Raw genomic sequence first — 21,816 nt, 5'->3', positions numbered from 1 at the left:
TCACCCAAAGGTTAATTAATATGTGGAATTTACTACAACTGACCTCAAAAGGACTGATTAGCTGTTTAGCAAAGAATTATCATATGGCATTGTATGGCTTAATTTGAATATTATGACACAGTTTACTAATTTACTAATTTGCCACAATTTCCTTTTGCCTTGTATCTCTACACTTAAGATAGTTGTTCATTTAGTCTGAGGAAGAGTGCTCACACCTTGAATATATCTTTGACGGTCTTAAAGGTGCTATTGGACTCAATTTTTGTTTAGCTAACTTCATGTTTTTATGATCTCTTATTCCCGTTAACGGAAAACGAATGTTCACATGTCCTCTGAACAGGACATCTCTTTCTTCCTCTTATCATTCCTGAACTAATCCTGATAGAGAAGGATTTCCTGCTAGCTCAAAAGAACAGCATCAGCTCCTTTTGTTTGCAAAGAAGCCAGATGTCCTTTCCTTGCCTGAGATACCCATTTCCAGTTCTTGGGAGCATGAACTGCAGGATGAAAACCGACCAGAACAAGGAGGAGTCAGTCTCATGGATACTCTTGGTAGGAAGTAGGCAAGGCCAAATAAACCTTACAAGAACCCTCTGCTTGTGCAACATGGGACTGCCCCGTGTCAACCTGGTTTTGGGGTGTAGTTCAGTTTCTCCATGGGAACAAACTGTTGTAATATGGAGATCAGTTGTAATCCCAGGGGTTCTCCAGTTACCACCTGGAGGCTGGCAACCCCCTTCATCAGCCATTGTTCTCCTCAGTACTTGAACAGTCTTCCTTCTGCTCAGTCCACCTGGATCCCTTAGGCAAGCCTAATCCCTTCAGACCTTGAAAGCTAAGCAGGGTCCACCCTATCTACAGGGAACCTCTGAACACCAGTGCAAGCAGGCAAAATTTTTTTTGGGGGGAAACAAGAAGAAAAAAAACCAGACTCAGCACCAACTCTTCCAATTTGCATCAAGTGGTTCAAATAAATTCTTCACCTAATCAGGCAGCATAGGAGAGAACAACACCTGGTTGTGAAAAACTATAATACTCTCTGAATGTGTGTTACGTATATTGAACAGGGTAATCATTGAGGAAAGATGGACAAGCCAAAACGGGTCTGGTTTTATGTGGGCATACTCATTTATCAGGAATGTTGGCGAATTGTACAGCCGGATATTCAGAGCCCCAAAAGTTTTAAATTTGAATTAAAATTTGAATTAAAATTTGAATTTGAATTAAAATTTGATATTTAAATTTGATATTTAAATTTGATATTTAAAACAAGGCCCGTAGATAGGATTTTTAAAGGGGGGGGGGAAGCTTAACCTTTGTAAAACTTCTTAATGTCTTGGGATTTGTAAACTATTTTGACTTTATTCATCTCATATCTTTGTTTCCATGGATTCAATGAGTAGCTTTTTGTATTATTTCTTTTCATGGGGGTGTTAAAACGCCTCCCTTGTGCAAGGCTTTGGTGTACAATATATATATATTCAATATTCTTATTTGTTGTCGCTGAAAACTGGGAGAGGGGAGGCCTGACGGGGCTTCTCTGCCCTCTTTGTGAGCCCTCCGTGGCAGTTAGTTGGCCCACGTGTGACAGGGCTCTTCCTGGGTTCTTAGGGCCGGCATTGCGGTCGCGGCCCCTTTAAATGCCGCAGCCGTTATCATTCACCCTCCGCGTGCCGGGCGGATGGCCGTTCCCCGATTGGACCGTTACTTTCTCTGGTGACGCGGTACCGACCGCGTTCTGCAGGTTGCGATTGCGCCGGAGAAAAGAGTCCGGCGGGCCCCGCCCCCCGAGCCCGCTTGAGGGCCGCGGGAAAGGGCGGAGCGAGAGGGTGAGCGACTGGCGGAGGGATCCGGCGGGGCGGCACTGCGCCGCCTTCGCAACCACCTTAACGCCGGTGCCGGCCGGAGGAGTTCTCAGAGAGGGAGAGACTCTCGGCGAGGACTGACGTGTGTAGCCGGGCCGGTAAGCATCGCGGGGAGGCGAGGTCGGTTGGGCGCCTCGTAGGCCGGCCTTCCGCGGTTCTGGGAAGGGCGGGGTTAAAATGCCCCAAATATCTCCCCCCACCACCATTTTGCCCCCTCCGTTCAACACAAATCCCCCGCGCTTTCCCGTCCAGCGTTGCCCCCCGAGGGAAGCGATGCGGGCTGGGAGATTGGGGGAGCCGGCCCCCCTCGAGACCCAGCCGGTTTCCCCTGCCTCGGCCTTCCCGAGCGCGGCACGCGAATGCATGCCGGGGGGGGGGGATGCGGAGTCCCCGGCCGGCCTCGAGGTGCTAAACTGGGCCCCGCCCACCCTCCGGGGAGGGAAGTGGGGGGAGGGAGGGGGAAGTCTGTGCACGTGCGAGGTGGGGGGGGATCGCTCAGCGCACGAGGCGGGGGCGTCGGCAAGGTTCCATCACGACTTCCCTTTATACCAGGGACAGTCAACCTGTGGTCCTCCAGATGTCCATGGACTACAATTCCCATGAGCCCCTGCCAGTATTTGCTGGCAGGGGCTCATGGGAATTGTAGTCCATGGACATCTGGAGGACCGCAGGTTGACTGCCCCTGCTTTATACTCTTTCCCTTCGGCCAGGATAGCAGATTTGCTCATTCTGAGTATTGCATCTTTTCCCCCCCTCCCTTCTCTTCCTGCAAGCCTCGGGTTCCCGGTATGACTAGCTCGCACGATGGGGTGGACGAGCCCCTCATCGCCATGCACGATGCACGCTGCCCTAAAATTGAATCAGGCCTGCAAGAGCCTTCTTTATTTTTAGTGTCGCAGGCGAACAGGGTGGGTGGAATCTCTCTCAAGTAGCCTCTCCCACCCCTCGCCCACTGAGAGCTTTGCGAGGGGATCGAGTTGCACTCGGTGCCATTTCTGGCCTGGCTGGTTGCTCTTGTCCTCCTGCCCGCCCCCCTTACCAAGGGTTCTCGGGTTTTGTTTTTAGACAAACTGCCTTGTTTTATGATGGGGCGTTCTTGGGTTGCACAGGCAAAGGCCTTCCAGTTTTATCTTGGTGCTTTCATCTGTGCAGCCCGATGCTGCGCAGATTTACTTGGAAATGCTGTGAGCCTGCAGTCATGGCATGGTGGAGGCAGGAAGTAAGGATAGGATAGGGAATTCAGTCTGACTTGCTGAAGTCTCGAAGGTTTCGGATCTGATTTCCCACTGCCAGGATATTTTGGGAAATTGGTTTCCCATATTTCCCCAATCTTGCATTTTCTGGGAAGTGAAATGAGAAGGCCTAACTGCTTTAACAAGCTGAGAATGAGGCAGTGCTTCTCTGGGGTGACCTTGGTTGCTGTAGCTCAGACAGAGCAAGGCAGAAGTTTCATACTTGCTGGGTGGGGGCAAATAGCGGTTTCCATCAAAACGGTTGCCGACATAAGGTGCAGTTGTTGGTATATACTGGGACAGTTGTCTGGAACCTAGTGGAGCATTTTTTAAAAAGTAGAAGCAAGTTTCACCTTCAGATCTGTTGGACAAGGTTATATGACTCAAGCACTTAACCAAGCATTTTTAGAAGAATGTTAAATCTTCTAAATTGAGTTGAATGTGCCTGATCTCTTCCTGAATGAAATTTCAGGGTTGCAAAAGTGCTACAGGCAGAGGGCTTGTAGGGTTAAAAACAATGTTGGCAGAGCTGGCCAGGCCGGGGAGACTTGTCAGCCTCCCTGTGGGCATGATTCTGCTGCCGTGCTGAGACTTGCTGCGCCATTGCAGTGGTTTCCTGTGTGCTCTTTATGCCATCAGTAATACCTCACTTTTGCCTTTGGCAGCAAAAAAGAAACCTAGAGCTCCATTTAGGCTTTAAACATTAACATGGATAAGTGATATATGTCGGGGAATAAACACTTTTAAAATTCTTGTACTGAATTCACAATTCCGGTCAGTTACTGCCATCTATTTGACTCAGGGTGATGCCCATACTGTGACATGTTTTGCTTTGTGCCAAATAGAAGGTATGCACTCCATGCACATGTTCTGCCCCAGCAGAGAGCTTGGAGGAAGTGCTTTCTTCCTGCTGCCTCTTGCACATGTGGCTGAAGGGAAAGGGGTGGCTGGCAGCTTCAGGTAATGGGTGCTTGCCAAACTGGGAATTGACTGGGAATTAATTTGATGTTACAGCCTGCATGAATTAGTGGTGGTGGTAGGCCTCATTTGCAAATATCCTGAAATATTGTGGATGCGAGGGAAGAAAAGTGCAGACAACATCAGGATTATGACGCACACTCTAGAAAGCAAGAAGGAAATGACTAAGTAAAATGGCACATTGATGGAATTTTAGAACTGCTTGGTTGGGGCCTGGCCTTTCAGTGCTAGAAAAAAATGCCTTGGGCATCCTGACTGAGTCTAAATGAACGAGATTTTGTGCTCATTGTTATCTGTATTGTAGGGGCAGGTAATACAAGGCAAGTTTAAACTGTCACAGCATTCTCCCGATAAAAGGCTTGGTAAGATGCATGTGGCCTGAAAAGCCTTGAGTTGCCTATACCTGAGATGGCAAGTCTTTGTAGCTGAGTCATCTGTTATATAAGAGACCAGTTGGAACACCTGTAGTCCCAGCAAGCTTCTTCAGACTGCCTTCAGGCCAGGGAGATAATCTTTCTAAGACTGCGCTGCGAATGCACGGCAGGGCAGCTTGGCTTTTAGTTGGCAGAAACCTATGGGGCTGTTTCGATGCTTAGTTTTGAAATTGGTGGGCAATCTTTAGCTAGGCTGTTTTTTTTTCTGAAGAAATTGACCGCTGTAATCTCCTAAAGAGCTCATGGGAAACGGTGTAAGTTTCAAAGAACTTGTATTCAGGCTTTTGAGATACAGCAATGTTGTAGTATGGCAAACAGGATACTGCTTTTAGATATAATTGTAGTATGTAGTATATATTTTGGCATAATATGGTCTATATTATAGTGGTTAAGTAGTAGATTTGATTGGACAAGAGATTTGAGTAACTTAAATATTCATTTGGAAATTAATATTCCAACTGGGGTTGGAAGCTTTGCATTCATATGCAGTTTCTGATTGCTTCATTGAAGTGATGTGCTGCTAGACAGCATAATGGTAGCGCAGTAGCACTTAATGCACATGTGCTTCTCTCAGTGTGCTAAAAGAATTGTAGTTTAAATTCTGCAAAATTTACATGCATCTTTCAGGCACATTTGTGAAGCACTTGGTTTGGGATCCTTAGCTTAATTTTCTGCAGAAGAAACAGTACTGAAATATTAATGATGGCAAACCACCTGTTTCCAAATTATTCAGCAGGCCTTAGTGTTTGCTTCTGTTACTTGGCCACAGATACTGATGACCCCTGGCAAATGGGAAGGGGAAATGCTTGTTGGTCACACAGTATGTGAGGCGTGTGTTCTCTGTGCCCCTGGGTTCTTGGGGAGAGGGGCATACTGATTCAGCCTGGCTCTTCTAAAGACAGCTGAGCTACTGCAGTATGTTGTGATGACTGGCACGTAGGAGCCAAACCAGACTGTAGTTGCAGTCTCTTGCCACTACTGTGGCTGTGCGTAGAAAAGCTCCAAGCAAAGGCTGCCTCTCTAAATTTAGCATAGAGCTTGTTCTCTTTTCCTTTTTATAAAATGGGCCTCTCTTTTGCTTGGTGGGGTTAACGCTGCATGTAGTAGGTGGTAGTTTACAAATGTCAAATTTAGTTGGCTACTTTTAACCAGCCAGAGAGCACTGAGGGTGATCAACTGACCATCAAATGCTGTGAAGCACTTCCTTCCTGGAGTCAACTTCTCTTTAAGATTCCAGCGGAGGAGGGGTGCCTGCTAGCAGTGCTGCCCTCAATTGATACAGTGTATTAAGAGTACTTGGTACAGTTGCCTGTACTTCCGCATAAATGTTTGCATTTTTAGAAGTGAAAGTGGTGATAACCCAACTCTACACCAGAAAGTGAGCTGAAAGGTAATGCTATCAATCATAGCTACAACCAACACACACACACACACACACACATATATATATATTATAGTATATAAAACAGAGGTTATGCCATCTCATTAACCACCGTAAGCTTAGCTCTTCTGTGATAGACCATACATGAGCCTGCCAACTAATCTGTCCCTGTTCAGGGAAAATGCTGATGTTGTTTTGCATTGTTGTCCCACCTGACCCTTCGGAGCCAGTTAATCTGTGCTTTGCAAGTCAGTATTTATTTCTATTTATTGTTAGATTTGTGAGAAGGATTCCAGGCTACAGATACCTGCTTGGGTCACAGATAGTGTGATTTTACATGAAGAATTTGCTCAGTAAGATCTCATTCTGATCTTTTCTGTTCAATAAGATCTCATTCGTGGGCACATGAAAATGAAAACCTTTTGAAGATAGTAGCACACTTCAAAAATTGTTGTGTTGCAGATTACTTATGCGTCTACTAAAATTACCTGCACACAAAAGCTTATTCCGGGAATAGAACATTGTTAGAATTCAAGGACTCAGCTGTAGTTTTCATGCGTCACATCAGCACCCACCTGACTATAACTGCTGATCAGTATGCCAAAGAGGCTAGTTAATGCCTTGAGGTTGTGTATTACTTATGTAGGGGCTTTGTCAAGTTGCAGTGGATTTAGGAGGTGGTTTGTCCTTGCTTGCCTCAGCATAGTGCCCCTGGTATTCTTTGATCTTCCACCCAAATACTGATCAAGGATGACCTTGCTTAGCATCTGGGATCTGGCAAGATCAGACTGGCTTGGGCTTTCCAGGTCAGGGGAAATGCTTATTGCATTTTTAATCAGACAAGTAGTGCTGTGACTGTCCATCTAAATTCTTGCATGCATTGATTAGCTTGTTGGTTTAGAATACCTGGGTGCTTGTTTGCCAAAGAAAATGCTGAGGATTAGAGAGATTGTCAAATTCATTTTACTGCATCGCAGTAAGCATTAATTTTGTTGATTGGACCGGCAGCCCTGTCACACTCTGAATTGGATGGTCTGAGTTTAATGAAGCAAGTAGGATTTGGAAGAAGAGCACACTCCCTCTTAATGAGTGCAAATAGGATTGCAGCCCTAGCTTGTTCTTACTGTTATGTAATGGTTTTGTCCTTCAGTTTAATTTGATTGCTAACGTGCATGGAGCTTTCACTCTGTAATGTGATCTTAGTTTTCAGATTGTACCTCAGGAGGCTGGATGCTAGGAAACGGTTTGTACTCTTGTGCATGTAAAAATGTTTCACTAGCTGTGCGCATGCCAGCTTAACAGGGTGGCTTTCCAGAAGTAACTCACATTATGAGTCCTAAACAAAGAAGAAGCATACACTGTGAAATATTCTGTAATGCTATCGAGTTCAAGATTTCTACTATCCTGGTTTTGTCTTCTTACCATCCTTTCTTATCACTCTGCACATGTTCTAGGAGGGATTTTTCCAGTTTTAAAATAGTGGAGACTCTGGATAGTTTTGCAATCAAAACTGTAATGCATAGAGTTTCCATGGAATGCTGGCTTTTGATGCAGGATTGTAATGGTTAATCTAAATTGGAAGGTGGAGATGAATCTATACTGAGTTGGTGTCAAGTACTAGAAGGGGGAGCACAATACTAATGAACTTTTGGATAGAACTGCAGAAAGTGGTAATAGCCACAAACTGGGCCTGTGAGTTAGGCTCAGTTGCAATCCTCATTGGAGTTTCATCCTAAATAACAAAATCTGGTTTATACAAGACAATATTTCCCCTCTAGTAGCCAGTGGCTATATAAGACCATACATATACTCTGTTCGCAGTACGCTGTGAAATACTAACAGGCATCACAACAGCAGCAGTTTCTTGAATTGTAAATAATAGATGCTTATATGTTATTAAAGTGAGTCAGCACTTTCTGTGTGACTAGAACAAGAGTTACCTTATTTTTTAGGGAGGGGGGGAGGCTACACATGCTGGAATGGCATCCAGATGAGCTGGAGCCCTGTCTGCGAGGAAAACGGCACGTACCACAGAGGTCCTGACCAGAAAAGGCGGAGCTTCCTTGGATGATCCATGCTGTGTTAAAGCGCCAGTGCACAAAAGCTAAAGCTGCTTTCAATAGCACTGCTGCAGAGATGAGGGATGTTCTGATACTTTGCCATAATTAAGAAAGCTTCTGCTTGTTGAGCAGAGTTTTAAGTTAAGAAAGTTTCCACTAGTCAGCAGTGATTTCCATAGTTACTGTAAAGCTGCCTTGGCCAACCGTAAATATCTTAACTTGAAAAGTGGTTTGTTTGGGAAGTGCTGAGCTGAAAGGGGTCCTTGGGATGGGTTGGTTCCTGTTCTTCCCAAGCTATATAGTATACAAATACAACAATAGGCTTTTTGGGGAGAGCAGAAGTGGGTTCCCGAGCCATTGGTTCTGAGGTTGTGGGTTGTGATTCATAAAGTTTCTCAGCATTGGTTAAATGAGCCAGGGCACCAATATACCTCTGAATTTAGATTAATATGCATCTAGATTTGAAGACTGCCTGCATTAGCCTATCCTTTTTTGAAGTTCCCTCATGATGGCCACTCTTGTGACTTGATGTGTGTTTGTACTGCTCTGTTCATATGTGCTCAAATGCACATACACACATAGGTGAGCAGGAGTTAATCATGAGAATGTTTGCTGGCTAGGAAAGACTCCAGCCTGTGATCAGCTGTATATTTTGTTGCATATTCCTTAATAGCCTTTTTGTTGATTCTTTCTAGGTTAAAAAAAACAAAGTAGCCATGTCGAAACCCCATGATGCCTTCATCCAGACCCAGCAATTGCATGCTGCCATGGCAGATACATTCCTGGAGCACATGTGTCGCCTGGATATTGACTCGGAACCAGTCAGTGCAAGAAACACTGGCATTATTTGCACAATTGGTAGGTGGTGTTGTAGTATAACATTAGCACATGTTTTGTGTGCACCGTGTACTACTGGCTCCCTTTGGATGCAAAGTCAATTGTCTATTTGAGCAATGTCACCTTTTTGTGTTAAGGCTGCAGTGAAATTTACGAATTGAAAATGTAATCTCCGATTATATGAGAACTCAATACTAGTTTTATCTATCGTCATTTGTTTATTGTAGACAATTTTCCAGTTGTGTAAAGCTTCATGAATGAAGGATGGGCAATATTTACACATTGTAATCTTTTAAAAGGGATAACTGTATCCTTCATTGCAACTGTGGCAGTGAGAACTAGGCTACTAACAAACTAGACAGCCAGTCAAGCACATGGTTTTCTGCCTGAGTTCAAGCTGCTGCTTAGTACAAGGATAAAGCAACAAAATGCTATGACCAAATGATCTCTCATTCCTTTGTGTGATGTTGATAATACTACTTGTTGATAATAATATTTATAGCCTGGCCTTCCTGGTTGGGTAATAGCAGGACTTATACAAGAGTTTTATATTGACAGCTTGGTTAACCTTGGTCCAAAGATGGAGATAATGTTCTTTGTGTTTTGTAGGTTCGGTTCTTAGTTGAAGTAGATGCCACAGTTTATGAAAATTGAACTTCACATAATACTGTGTTCACCTCAGTGTCTGCTGCTTTGCCTTTGAACTTATGATCTTATGAGGGTTGAACTGGCACCTACTAACCAAGGTTTGTCTTGAAATTCCCAGGCCCGGCTTCTCGTTCAGTGGAAATCTTGAAAGAAATGATTAAATCTGGAATGAATGTCGCCCGTCTCAACTTCTCTCATGGTACTCACGAGGTGAGGGCAGCCTGAAGTGTAAACTTGCATAAGACCTCTGTTGGCTCAGACTTTGGCAAAAGCTGCACTAGCAGAATAAAGTTTCCACTAAGTTAAAAAATCATGCTTGTCAATTTATGGCTACAGATATTTCTTTGGCAAGACACAGCTTAATGCACGGGGCTTCGTCCTACTTCTGCCTGGTTCATTTCTTGAGACAGTAAGAAAGGCAAATGTTTTTAAAACCGGACCCTCCCTGTATGTAAATATAATAGCTTTCTCTCGAAGCAAGTGTAGTATTACACAAGTGTAGTTCTCAAACAGCTTTCAAGTGCTGATTGGAGTAAAGCCCTCTAATGATAAAATAGCAAGTTGTAAAAATAGCTCCTGCAAGAAAGGCCACCTTGAAATCAAAATGCAGACTTTGGGCCATAACTAAAAAAAAACCCTGCTGTACAGTACAGAGTGTGCATTTCAGTTCATCTGCTGAAGGTCAATCCTGAGATACCAGTTATTGCTGCAGCATGTCTGACTTACAAACAAGACTTAAAGCATATTCACCCTTGTAAGTACAGCATCACTTTCTGCTAGTTGTTAAACAAGCCTGTGATGCTAAAGCTGACTGGGTTCTGGCCATAGACGATGTCTGTTGAAAACCACTGTTGACTTCTAAGATGATTTTGGTAGTTGCTGATGTATGGTTCAGTTCCTTCTTGCAAAATCTGATTAGTAAGGAGTAACAATTGCTGGAACAAAGCCATTGCAGTGGTAAGATGTGGACACATTTCCAGGTTTTTTTGCAGAGTAAGCTTGGGAATGCAACTTGCTTTGATAAGGCCGTAGTCTTTTAAAAGCAGAGTGCTTGGGAAAGGTCAAGGCCGCAAAGAAATGCAAGTAACTGGCAGTAGAGGGTAAGGCCACTTCTATAAATAAAAAATGCCTTCTCACTATTACCACTGGACTGGAAGGCTCCCATTTCCGACTGCAACTTTCCTTAAAGGCCACCCAAATGCCTGTGGGCCAGCTTCAGTTACTTCCTAAAGGTCAAGCTGCAATCTGGGCAGCAGGTTACTGAGAGCGTCTTCTTAGTTTGTGGAATGATTTGCACTCCTCTGCCTGCCTTGTCCACATGGCACGCAACATGGATTCAGGTGCCTAAAACTGCAGTTACATATGTGGCTGACATTGGGCAGTGGATGAAAGAGCAGTGTTGGACTCATAAACAAAATCCAAGCTAATCAGAGTCCAGTAGCACCTTTAAGACCAACAAAGATTTATTTAAGGTGTGAGCTTTCAAGTGCAAGCACTCATACTAACTTGCATTTGAAAGTTCACGTCTTAAATAATTCTTGGTTGGTCTTAAAGGTGCTACTGGACTCTGATTTTATTGTGTTATTTCAGACCAACTTGGCTACCCATTTGAATCTAAAACCCAAGCTGTTTAGCCTTCCAGAGAAATAGAATAACAGACTTCAGTCATCCTTGCCTATGGCGTAAAACCAATTGGCTTAAGAATTGCTCATATTTGGCAAGGAATCAGTAAACATTGATAAGAAATATTGATTTTTTTTCAGATGTCAACACTAGCTTGGCAACACATTGATGAAGCAAGGGGCAGGCTCAATATGCTTGGCTAGGAAACATTTTTAGGCAATAAGGTACTATAGGCCAAAGAAATTGGTGCTTGATATTGTGTAACCTCTGGCTATTCTCCATTAGTACCACGCAGGTACCATCAAGAATGTGCGGGAAGCTACAGAGAGCTTTGCTTCTAATCCTATTACCTACAGACCTGTTGCTGTTGCACTCGATACTAAGGGACCTGAAATTCGTACTGGACTCATCAAGGGTGTAAGTGGATGCACTGTTTAGTCTCATTTCCCCCAGAAGTCTTTGAGGAGCCCATGTTCTAAGAAAGGCTTTCACTTTCCCCATACCTGATGAGCTGCCATGGGTAGGTTGCTGTTGTGTGTGAGGAGAATATATGAATGGGGCTAATAAACACTGGCACTATAAAAGGAGTGGACTATTCCCAGCCCTTCTTCAAATAGCATAAAAGGTTGGAATGAGGGGATAGGACTGGAAAGATGACTGGCAATTTATAAGTCCAGTGTGCCAGGGTGTGTTTCTGAGTCTTAGCCTTTGCATGTAAGGGATTTCCATTTTGCATGAACTTCACATTCATTCTTTTCTCTTTGCCCTGTATTGCTATCGGCCTGTCCTATGGCTTGGCCATTGTTCCAAGGGCAGCACTGCTGGTTCAAGTGGCCTCAGAGCTGTACCATATAAAGATATTGAGCAGCTCTTGTCTGTTCCATAAAACAAAAAGCCACATAGAGCATGAGTGGGTTGTAAGGGGGTTTTACGACTGGCGTATCTTAGGACAGTTCCATTAATTTGTGTTCTTTTTAGAGTGGCACTGCTGAAGTGGAGCTTAAGAAGGGGGCAGCACTGAAGCTTACTCTGGACAATGCTTACATGGAGAAATGTGATGAAAACGTCCTTTGGGTGGACTACAAGAACATCACCAAAGTTGTCGAGGTTGGCAGCAAAATCTATGTGGATGATGGTCTTATTTCGCTGCAGGTTAAAGAGAAAGGTAAGGTTTTTTTGTGTGGGGGGGGGCACACTGTAGGAAGAACAGTCCATAAACATGAAAGACAGTTTCAGACTGGCTGATTGAATGCGGTCTTGGATTTGAATATAGTCTTTAAGTAATTAAAAAATTAGCTGCCCTTACAAATCTTAAGTGAAGTTGGATGTAGATACGGCAAACCTTTTTTGAAATGATGGAAGAGCACAGCCAAGAGTGACTTCGGTTGTAGCTGCAACAGTGTGCTGAAAAAGCATGAGGCCTATCAGCATCTTACCTGCGGTGAGAACAGCCTCTCTGTTGTTCAATTGACATACTCTGTGAGAAAGTGGGGTTGGACCAGACAAGGGAAACACAATGTGTAACTTGGTAGTTTATTAGGAAATTAACGTGCCAGTTCTTGGAATCCCATACAGGTGCTGATTTTGTACTCACTGAAGTTGAAAATGGGGGCATGTTGGGCAGCAAGAAAGGCGTCAACTTACCAGGTGCTGCGGTAGACCTTCCTGCTGTCTCCGAGAAGGACATCCAGGACCTCAAATTTGGCGTGGAGCAGAATGTGGACATGGTGTTTGCTTCTTTCATTCGCAAAGCAGCTGACGTTCATGCTGTCAGAAGTGTGCTGGGAGAAAAGGGAAAGAACATCAAAATCATTAGCAAGATTGAAAACCATGAGGGAGTGCGCAGGTAAGCTAAGTCTAACCACTTTGCTGTAATGGCATGAATGCTCTCCTCCCTGTTCCTCTAGTGCAGGGGTAGTCAAACTGCAGCCCTCCAGATGTCCATGGACTACAATTCCCAGGAGCCCCTGCCAGCATTCGCTGGCAGGGGCTCCTGGGAATTGTAGTCCATGGACATCTGGAGGGCCACAGTTTGACGACCCCTGCTCTAGTGTTATCATTCAAAGAGCATTGCCTGTGTGAAGACTTGCTCTTAAGCTGACCCAGAAGTCAGGTTGAACTTCCTAAAATTATGTCGTCCTTTCTGGTATCACTGTTTTATGGTGAGTGTCCTCTGCTGAAGGATGCAAGTAAGAGCTAATACTCAACAGCTTGTGTTGTCAGTACCTGGAGGATTCCCGGGGCGGGGTGTGTGTGTGTGTCAGTTCTGGCCTACATCATAAGCAGAAACCTTGCCTTAAACTATAAACTTGTCTCCTGACTGGTTCTGTGGCATAGGATACAGTTTTAGTCTTGAGTGCTACAAAACGCTGATGAAGCACACAACTGGCTCTTGAGTGGTGCCCCACTTCATGCTCATAGCAGCACTCCCAGGTAACTTCCGCTTTTTTTATCTTTCGCTTGACAGGTTTGATGAGATTATGGAGGCCAGTGATGGTATCATGGTAGCTCGTGGTGATCTTGGTATTGAGATTCCAGCTGAAAAAGTGTTCCTTGCCCAGAAGATGATGATTGGTCGATGCAACCGGGCTGGCAAGCCAATCATCTGCGCTACTCAGGTACTTGGAGACGAACTTGAAACTAAAGTAATTCTTACACACGCTGAGAGGTATTAACGTTTTGACATGCTTGTAAGTCATACTTGTGCCCTGGTCGCTATGAGATTTGTTTGGCCGTTAGGCTGAAGCAGGGATAGTCAACCTGTGGTCCTCCAGATGTTCCTGGACTACAATTCCCATGAGCCCCTGCCAGCAAATGCCTGGGCTAAAGCAATTGGGGGCATGATGTACTACTTCTGAACACCAGAAGCTCTTCTAATTTGTTTCATTTGGCACCTGTGGTGTCTGTCAGTTTACAGTAATGTGTATGTAAATGATTCAACTTCCTTGCCATTGAAACCTGTCTGTGTTCTCAGATGCTGGAGAGCATGATTAAGAAACCTCGTCCAACCCGTGCCGAAGGGAGCGATGTTGCCAATGCTGTCCTAGATGGAGCAGACTGTATCATGCTTTCTGGTGAGACCGCCAAAGGGGACTACCCTCTGGAGGCTGTTCGGATGCAGCACCTTGTAAGTGATAACCACCTGGTTTGAAATAATAGTATTGATGTCTGGCCACTAATGGCGTTGAGTGCATCTGAAATAAGATAAGTCTGTTACATGGCTTGGGGTAATGTTGGCCATTGGCACTTTCCCATTCAAGAATGCCCTGGATCTGAAAGACCTGTTGCTTGGCCACTTCAGAGTTTGCTTGGGCACTCTCACATATTCATTCCCTCATGTCCCTCCCTTACGGGTTTTATATAAAGCAAGGGGAGGCCCAGTTCCAGTTGCATTCTTTGCAAAAAGGAATGTCAGATGCCCAAATTTCAGTGTGAGGCTGGGCTGGGGTGGTTTCCTCCTTATGTTCAACTGTTGGCCCTTGTACAGTGTTGAAAAAATGTAGTGCATGACTGACTTTTTACATGTCTAAACTGCCAGAAAACTCTCTGCTCTGCTTGGAGTCCTCCAGTTTCCTATTGACCACTCACTGAGTACCAGAATGGAAGTACTGATTGTATTGGCTGCCTGCTGTGAGTTACAGCCCTGATAACCTACTAGTATGAGAGCTGCACTTCAAGTTAGCTAGCTAATTCAGTACCAGTTCTGCTATAATAGACAGGAGGGTTCTAACACTTCTTCACACTGTTCTTCTTGTAACCTGGCACAGCACTAAGACAGAGGTGGGAACCAGTTCCTCTGGACCAATCGCAGAGAGGCCTCATTGCCTGGCTACTAACTGTCTAAAAGCATCCTTTTCATGAAGTGATCGAAGCAGCTTCCTTTATTGACCTTCAATAGCTTGCTGTAGCAGGGAGATCTGACCACATGCTTTAAGCAGTGATCCTGTGCACGCCTACCAGGATATCCTGCTTGAATTTATAGGAATTTCAAAGAAATTGTGTGTATAATTTTGAGACATTAGTGTCCCTTGGTCTGCAAGCATTTTTCAGGACCAAACACTAAATTGGCTTTCCTATGTACTTTAGATGTTTTTGTCTTTGAACTTCATGATGAAACTCATCAACCACTAGCTTAAAGATATATTCTCCCATGGCAGAAAAGGCAAAAGATGTGGACCACTATGGTCAACACCAGCGAGCGAAATGACCCATAAAGGATATATCTATTCTCAGTTGTAACTTAAGTTGAACTGCAGATAAAGCAGGCCCAGGAAAAGATAAAATTTGGGAAATTTGTGACTAGGTTAAGATGTTCAAAGGAAGCTCAGCTCTTCTGAGGCTGCGCTTTGGGGCCTTGGATCTGATTTAGCAAAAGCCTCCTAAAAGCAGCTTGGTCTATTTGTTTGACAACCTTTTAAAACCGGACATTGTGTCACACACTGCATTGCAACGCAGCAGGGTCCAGAAGCATGTTTTGATATCTCATCTGTCAGAACTAGGCCATATAGATGTGCTGCCTGAGGTAGATTCCTGGATGAATCTTAAAGCTAAGGCCTGATGAACATCTCTGCAGCTGTGTGACACTCTTCATGTATGGCTCTGATTATCCAGGTGACTAACTAGCGTGGGTATGGGGTTCATTCTGTCCTAGACACCTGCTCCTTTTCTGTAAAATGGGTCTAATTTGCCTCACAGGGCTGAAGAACAGAAATTATGGTTCTTGTACAGAAGGTACTATAAAATTTGCCATCAATACCTTTATCGAATTGTCTAATCTATTAGATATCAAGCTAAAATTCTTTTTTCTCTGCATGCTTTTTAAAAACTCTTCCAAGTCTGTTTTGGCTGGCAAGAACCCCCATGTAGCTCAATTTAAAAATGTACTTCTAGGACTCAAAATTCAGACATCAATTGGCAGCAGTTTGGATTACAGTATCGCACAGAAAATAACCATTTGAGATTGTCCTGTGTCAGTAGCCTTGCATCCCATGGGCTCTGATGGCATCCTTGCACGTTGGCTAGCAACTACCTTGGTTATTAAAACAGTAGCTACCTGTGACTTTTACAGCCAAAAAGGACTATTTCCTGTAAGGGGTAGGGTGGTGCAATAGAAAAATTTGTGGTTTGAGGATAGTCGTTGGGAGTCTTTTTCCTTAGGAGGGGGAGTATTTGACGAGCTCTTCAACTACCAGAATAAAAACCGTAACTCATTCAATGACTCTGCCTTTAAAGGTTGATCTATGAATCTGTTCAGAACTCTGGTGCTGTCACAATTGATTCTTTTCATAAGGGCCTCTAATCTGCCAGCTGTTTAAAAGAGCTTTGAGCCTTACCCATTTCAAACATCTGATTTGTAACCTTGAAAGACCAGGCGTTTGCACCACCCTGTTTCTTACTCTTGCATGCAATACTGATAAATAAGCAATTAACCCTCATCACGGATTAACTATCAATATCACTCTGGTGTATCTCTTTCCTTCCTTCTGTGTTGCTCTTCTTTTCCTCCCACCCTCCCTCCTACTCTGGCCTACAGATTGCTCGTGAGGCCGAGGCTGCTATCTATCACCGTCAGCTGTTTGAAGAACTTTTCCGCATCACTGCTAACAACAGGGACGCTGCTGATGCCATGGCTGTAGGCGCTGTGGAGGCCTCTTTTAAGTGCTTAGCCGCAGCTCTGATAGTTTTGACAGAATCTGGCAGGTAGGGCTCAGCCAGGTAGCTAACTAGAGTCGGTAAGGTAACCCATTATTCATTCCAAAGCAGTCCTCTAAAAAATCCAGCCTCTGCTTCGGTCCGGGGGTTCCTTGAGGCGGGAAACCCAGTCCTCACGTAGCATTCTTCTGTCACTAAACTCCATCCTTCTAGCACAGCAGGATTCGAGGTAGGTAGAAGCAGAGCGAGAGTGCCTGGCAGTTGGGTGAGTGTGAAGATGATAGGCAGAATGGAGTGGGGTGCCTTGGCAGATGTCCTCTTCTAGAAGGGAGCCTTCTCCCTGTCTCTCTCTGCTCCGTGTGTGGATGCAGACCCGATCGCACATGCTGGTTACTCTTGTTGAGGGTGCAGAAGCCAGGCTCTCGGCTGGAGTGGCCCCACCAACATGCTGGCAACCTGGGTGTGCACTTTGGTTCCTCGCAAGGGCTCTGCCAAGGAGAGCGCCCCACCTTCACTCATGCTGCCAGCGGTGACTGACCTGAATGTCGTCTTCCGGACGCGTGTTGCTCTTGTAGATTGCTCGCGAGGCCGAGGCAGCCATCTTTCACAGGCAATTGTTTGAAGAGCTCCGTCGGCTGGCCCCCCTGAACCGGGATCCTACTGAAGCCGCCGCTGTTGGCGCTGTAGAAGCTTCCTTCAAGTGCTGCAGTGGGGCCATTATCGTGCTCACCAAGTCTGGAAGGTAGGAGCTGGAAGGTTCTGCCAGAAGTCACGAGGACTTTGGCCCTATAGGGGGTCAGACGGCGCAAGTCTGTCTTCCAGGTGTTGGCCTCAGCTGGAGAAACGGGGATTTCATGAGTGTCAATCGGCATAGCTGCCTTCCAGTTTTGCTTGACCTGCAGTCAGCGTCCAATGAGATGGTGATAACTGTCTTCCCCCTCAGTGGGTTTGAAGTTTCCCAAAGGGGGTTAGGGCTAGCCTCTGCTCACTCAGGTAGGTAGGGCTAGGTACGTAAATCAGTCGCGTAGCCACCTGTGTGAGTGACCATTGAGCGAGCCTCCAGTTTGGATAGCCCTACTGCTCGGGTAGGAGACCAAAGCCCTGCTCTTCGTCTTAAGTCAATTAAATATTATAAAAATATTGTAAATATAGAGAAAAAAGGATAATGGTCATTGGGGGAGCGACAGGGACTGCTGCAAATAAAGTGAGCACCCCTAAGAAGGTGGCAACCCTGGGAAAGCAGCCTCCCTCTGCCCACCTCCCCCAGGAGAAGGGAGTCTGTGATAACTATCCAAAGCCAGCCTCAGCATAGCTTACAGCAGGAAATGACGTGGGTGGCTTGTTTTCCATCAGGTGTCACAGCACTTGGATTTCTTCCAGAGTACGAACAGTTAATTTTATATAGCTGAGGTGGTCGAAGTGAAAGTGCTGCACCAGACTCCTTTGGGAAGCTCTGTGAGGCCTGCTCCAAGCAGCCACAGGCATCTCTTTCTGTGACTATGGATGGAGCAAAGTTGCCTTGGATCTTCACGTGTGCAGAAAGTTCCAGTGAGGAGGCATTCTGGCATGTGCTGGAGCCCTGTCCATTGCAGTTGAGAGAGGCTCTCCCCCTGGGAAAGCACATCAAATGAGCATGGCCCAAAGCTTTCTGATAAGAAAAATCAGGGCATGGCGCACAGATTGGGGATTTGGCTGCACCCACAGTACAGTCTGATAGAACGCTTAAAATTTGGATTTTACGTGAATGCAGAGTGGTATTGGTCAGTAAGGCTGTAGTAGATGGATGCTAAAAAATGGATTCAAGATTTCATGAACAATACAATGGCTGGTGTCCTTAAGAATCAGGCCAGTCAAAAACTTAGCTGGTTTTCTCATAACCTGGGGGGGAGGGGGGCAGCAAAATTTAAAGTGTACAAGACATCGGCACAATGAATGGTTGTCTTAAAGGACTGAGAGAATTCTGTAGGACATTCAGTGCGCACGGAGAAGTGCAGCTTGGTTACGTCTGATATGTGGGAACTGCTTTATAACTGTCTGCTGTTTATAAGCTAAAATTGGTGCACATGGCAACTTGTGTCTTTTCAGAGGTACTAAGCTACTCAGAAACATGGGATTGCCCACGTGATGCATAGCTTGCTGTAGCAATTTGACAGGCTGGAGATCTTAAAACAAAACAAAACAAAACAACCAAACCAGAGAACAGTGTAAAGGGAAACTGCATATGATCAGTGGACAGCTGTAGATTATGGCATAACTCAGTGATTGAACCACTGAGTTGGGCTCAATGAAGCTACAGCGCAGCTGTATCCTTGTGCCCTTAATGTTTGCTTGTAAAAGATGCCTGCCAGCCTGAGACTTGACCTTTCTGAAGACATCTGCGAACTTTCCAAGTCTAATTTAGCCCTGGTTTTAATTTCATCGGGCTTGCTGTGAGCCACAATGTTGTTTTTTTTCCTGCACAGAGTCTTGTGGTCTGAAAGAATGCAGCAAATCCTGCTTAGATTTGTACTTGTACTCATGCTGTGTGGTTTTTATGCTGGGTGACAGAAAGCAACAAAAGGGAATACTGTGGTTTGCGGAAGCCACAGTGCACACATCTGAACGCAGCCTTTTCCACTCATTCTGCAGAGCAGCAGTGGTGTTAACTTTCAAATTTGGGATGGGGAGGTGGTTTTAGTCAGCATTTCCTGTGTGTCCCATTTAGGTTCCTTCAGGCATGATACCTGTTCAGCCCAAAACAGTATCAGTGAACAGACTGGCAGAGCAGGAGAACTTCCCTGCCATTTGGAAGTTGCCGAGACATCATTGTATATGGCTCCAGCAGTTTTCTAGAGCAGATCCTTTCTGTGGAGGGCTCCCTAGCTGCACACAAGGCTTGTCATGGCAGCCAGAAACCGAGAACATGATCCCCTCAACCTTTTATGTCAAAAGTCATGAAGGCACCTGACTCCCTTCTGTCACCGGTCTTCAAACCATCTACTGGCTAAACCTGACCTGTCAGGCATATTTAGCTAAGTTGATTTGATAGAATTTCCTGACTGATAAGTGGCTTCCGTTCATCTTGCCCAGGACTCTTGTATCCTCTCCTTTGTGCCACTCTAAAGAGGAGAAAATCCAGAACTGCTTGATAATCGGCCAAAATGGCTGGGAATCTTGTGCAGTCTGCTAAGAAGCAGCAACCTTGAGAGAGGCGTCTTCCGTACTAAGAATGCCACTTGTCAGCATAGTATCTGGGTATCGTATGGATGGAAACCTCTCCAGGAGTGCAGATTAAAAAGTAGTCAACATTTCCCACAGCTGGTGAGATGCAGATGGGATTGGTGTCCTTGAAAATCAACCTGGGTTCACTTCTGACCTGAGATTCACTGTATGCCCTTACACGGCCCAGCTAGGCTTGAAGCTTTGTGTGGTGCTTGACCCCCCGCCTGTGTGTCCTGCTTTCCAGGTCTGCTCACCTAGTGTCAAGGTACCGCCCGCGTGCTCCGATCATTGCCGTGACCCGTGACGCTCAGACCGCCCGCCAGGCCCATCTGTACCGTGGCATTTTCCCTGTGCTGTGCAAAGAGCCAACCCATGATGCCTGGGCCGAAGACGTTGACCTCAGAGTTAATCTGGGCATCAATGTTGGTAAGTAGTCATTTATTTCCTGCACATCTTTCATAACAGCCCTTAGTCGGTGTCCAGGATAGGGATGCCCCATCTTTAAGACCCAACGGTCAGTAGCAGTAATTCTAAAACCAACTAAATTCTAAAACCAACATTAGATTATGGTATTGGCCTCCTTGGAAAGTGCAGCTGCGCTTTCTGATTTCTCCGCTGTCGTACACGCCTGCTAGCGTCACTCTTGTAGCCTGCAAGAGCCCGTCTTCACTGCTTTCCCCTTCCTTTCTAGGCAAGGCTCGTGGCTTCTTCAAGGCTGGCGATCTGGTCGTAGTGCTCACAGGATGGCGTCCTGGCTCCGGCTACACCAACACCATGCGCGTGGTGCCAGTCCCCTAAACCTTGAGCCCGGCCCCCTCATCTATCCCCTATTGTCTCAGCACCTTCCCCTTGCATTAGGCCAGCATTTGCTTGCAGTCTTGTCCTTGTCTGTAGAGTGGGTTAGAGGCTGCCCCAAACCACCAAGTGCAGTAACGGGGGGAAGGGAATCTAGAAATACTTGAAGTAGTTCTCCGGAAAGCAGACCCTTGCCCGTTTCTTTCCCCTTCCTAGGCAACCCTCCCTTCTTGGTCGGGAGCCGGCCTTAGCATGTCTAGCATAGCAAGTTGGGCTGCTTGGGTGGCCTGCCACTCCTGAGAGTGCAGCGACGCTCTGCAGCAAAGGGTGCTGGTCTGGCTTGACGTTGCACCTGCCATTCCTCTCCCCCCCCCCCAAGTCTCCTTTGTAGTCTGGCCCTTCCACACAAACACTCCAACTGGGAGCGACTGGCTCGATCACAGCTCTCCAGGCCTTGCGTCATCATGCTAGTGTTGCCCTCATCCCTGTGGGTGGGCAGGGCTCCTGTGCACTGCAACCTAATCTCCTCCGCACCAATCCCTCGGATAGCTAAACGTACACTCCAGTAGGTGGCGTAGAAGGCAGTGCTCGCTCACCCTTTTCAAGTCCCAGAACACCCAACACCCGGGAAGTGGCTGTCGTGTCATCTCTCTTGCGGCGGAGCTGAAGGAGAATGATGGAGCCGCTGTCCTGCTCAAAGAGGCGCTTGACCCGAAGATGGCCTCGTGTCCTGCCCGCGTGACGGGAGGAAGTGCAACAGGGCCGGTTCCGTGTGTGGTCCTCGGAAGGCTGAGCAGCACGGTCCGGTGGTTCCGCTCCACGCACTCCCAACCTCTTCAGCTGCTAAGAGCTGCTTGTGCGCCTGTTGCAGTGTTTGTTGTGTTCGTGTTGAGTCGTGTTCACTGAGAGCGCTGTCCTTAGTCCAATCTGGATGCGCCGCCTCCTGTAACAGGTGAATCGGGTTGTAGAGTACAACTTTGTACGTCAATAAAAGCAGAGCTCACACACCTATTAAGGCACGTTGGTTGGTTGGTTTTCAAGGGGTGGGGCGTTCTTTCCTCTTGCGTAAGTTTGACGGCCTTGCACCTGAATGTTCGCATCTCAATACAG

At 45.9% G+C, this 21,816-nt stretch overlaps 1 protein-coding gene across 2 annotated transcripts; it reads left to right on the top strand.

Moving 5' to 3' along the window:
* Positions 1–1,790: 1,790 nt before the first annotated feature.
* On the top strand, positions 1,791–21,717 carry PKM (pyruvate kinase M1/2). 2 transcript variants are annotated; one of them, XM_077318027.1, is made up of 11 exons: positions 1,791–1,963; positions 8,646–8,808; positions 9,554–9,645; positions 11,344–11,475; positions 12,037–12,223; positions 12,634–12,904; positions 13,526–13,676; positions 14,033–14,185; positions 17,286–17,452; positions 20,156–20,337; positions 20,603–21,717. In XM_077318027.1, exons 2-11 carry the CDS (start codon positions 8,667–8,669, stop codon positions 20,707–20,709), a joined length of 1,584 nt encoding a protein of 527 aa, XP_077174142.1. In that variant the 5' UTR covers positions 1,791–1,963; positions 8,646–8,666; the 3' UTR covers positions 20,710–21,717. The 2 variants fall into 2 exon arrangements, with proteins under 2 accessions (XP_077174142.1, XP_077174143.1); XM_077318028.1 differs by lacking the exon at positions 17,286–17,452 and adding an exon at positions 16,592–16,758.
* Positions 21,718–21,816: the final 99 nt, after the last annotated feature.

The sequence above is a fragment of the Paroedura picta genome, chromosome 18 (genome assembly GCF_049243985.1).
Source record: "Paroedura picta isolate Pp20150507F chromosome 18, Ppicta_v3.0, whole genome shotgun sequence".
Lineage (NCBI taxonomy): Eukaryota > Metazoa > Chordata > Lepidosauria > Squamata > Gekkonidae > Paroedura > Paroedura picta.
The sequence above is the reverse complement of the archived record's forward strand: the minus strand, read 5'-3'. Positions and strand labels throughout refer to the sequence as shown.

What these genes read in the sequence shown, in the direction of transcription:
- PKM (XM_077318027.1), top strand. Translation starts at nt 8,667, where the DNA reads ATGTCGAAACCCCATGATGCCTTCATCCAGACCCAGCAATTGCATGCT. An exon ending in AACCATGAGGGAGTGCGCAG is followed by an intron (nt 12,905 to 13,525) that starts GTAAGCTAAGTC and finishes TTCGCTTGACAG; the next exon opens with GTTTGATGAGATTATGGAGG. An exon ending in CTGTTCGGATGCAGCACCTT is followed by an intron (nt 14,186 to 17,285) that starts GTAAGTGATAAC and finishes TTGCTCTTGTAG; the next exon opens with ATTGCTCGCGAGGCCGAGGC.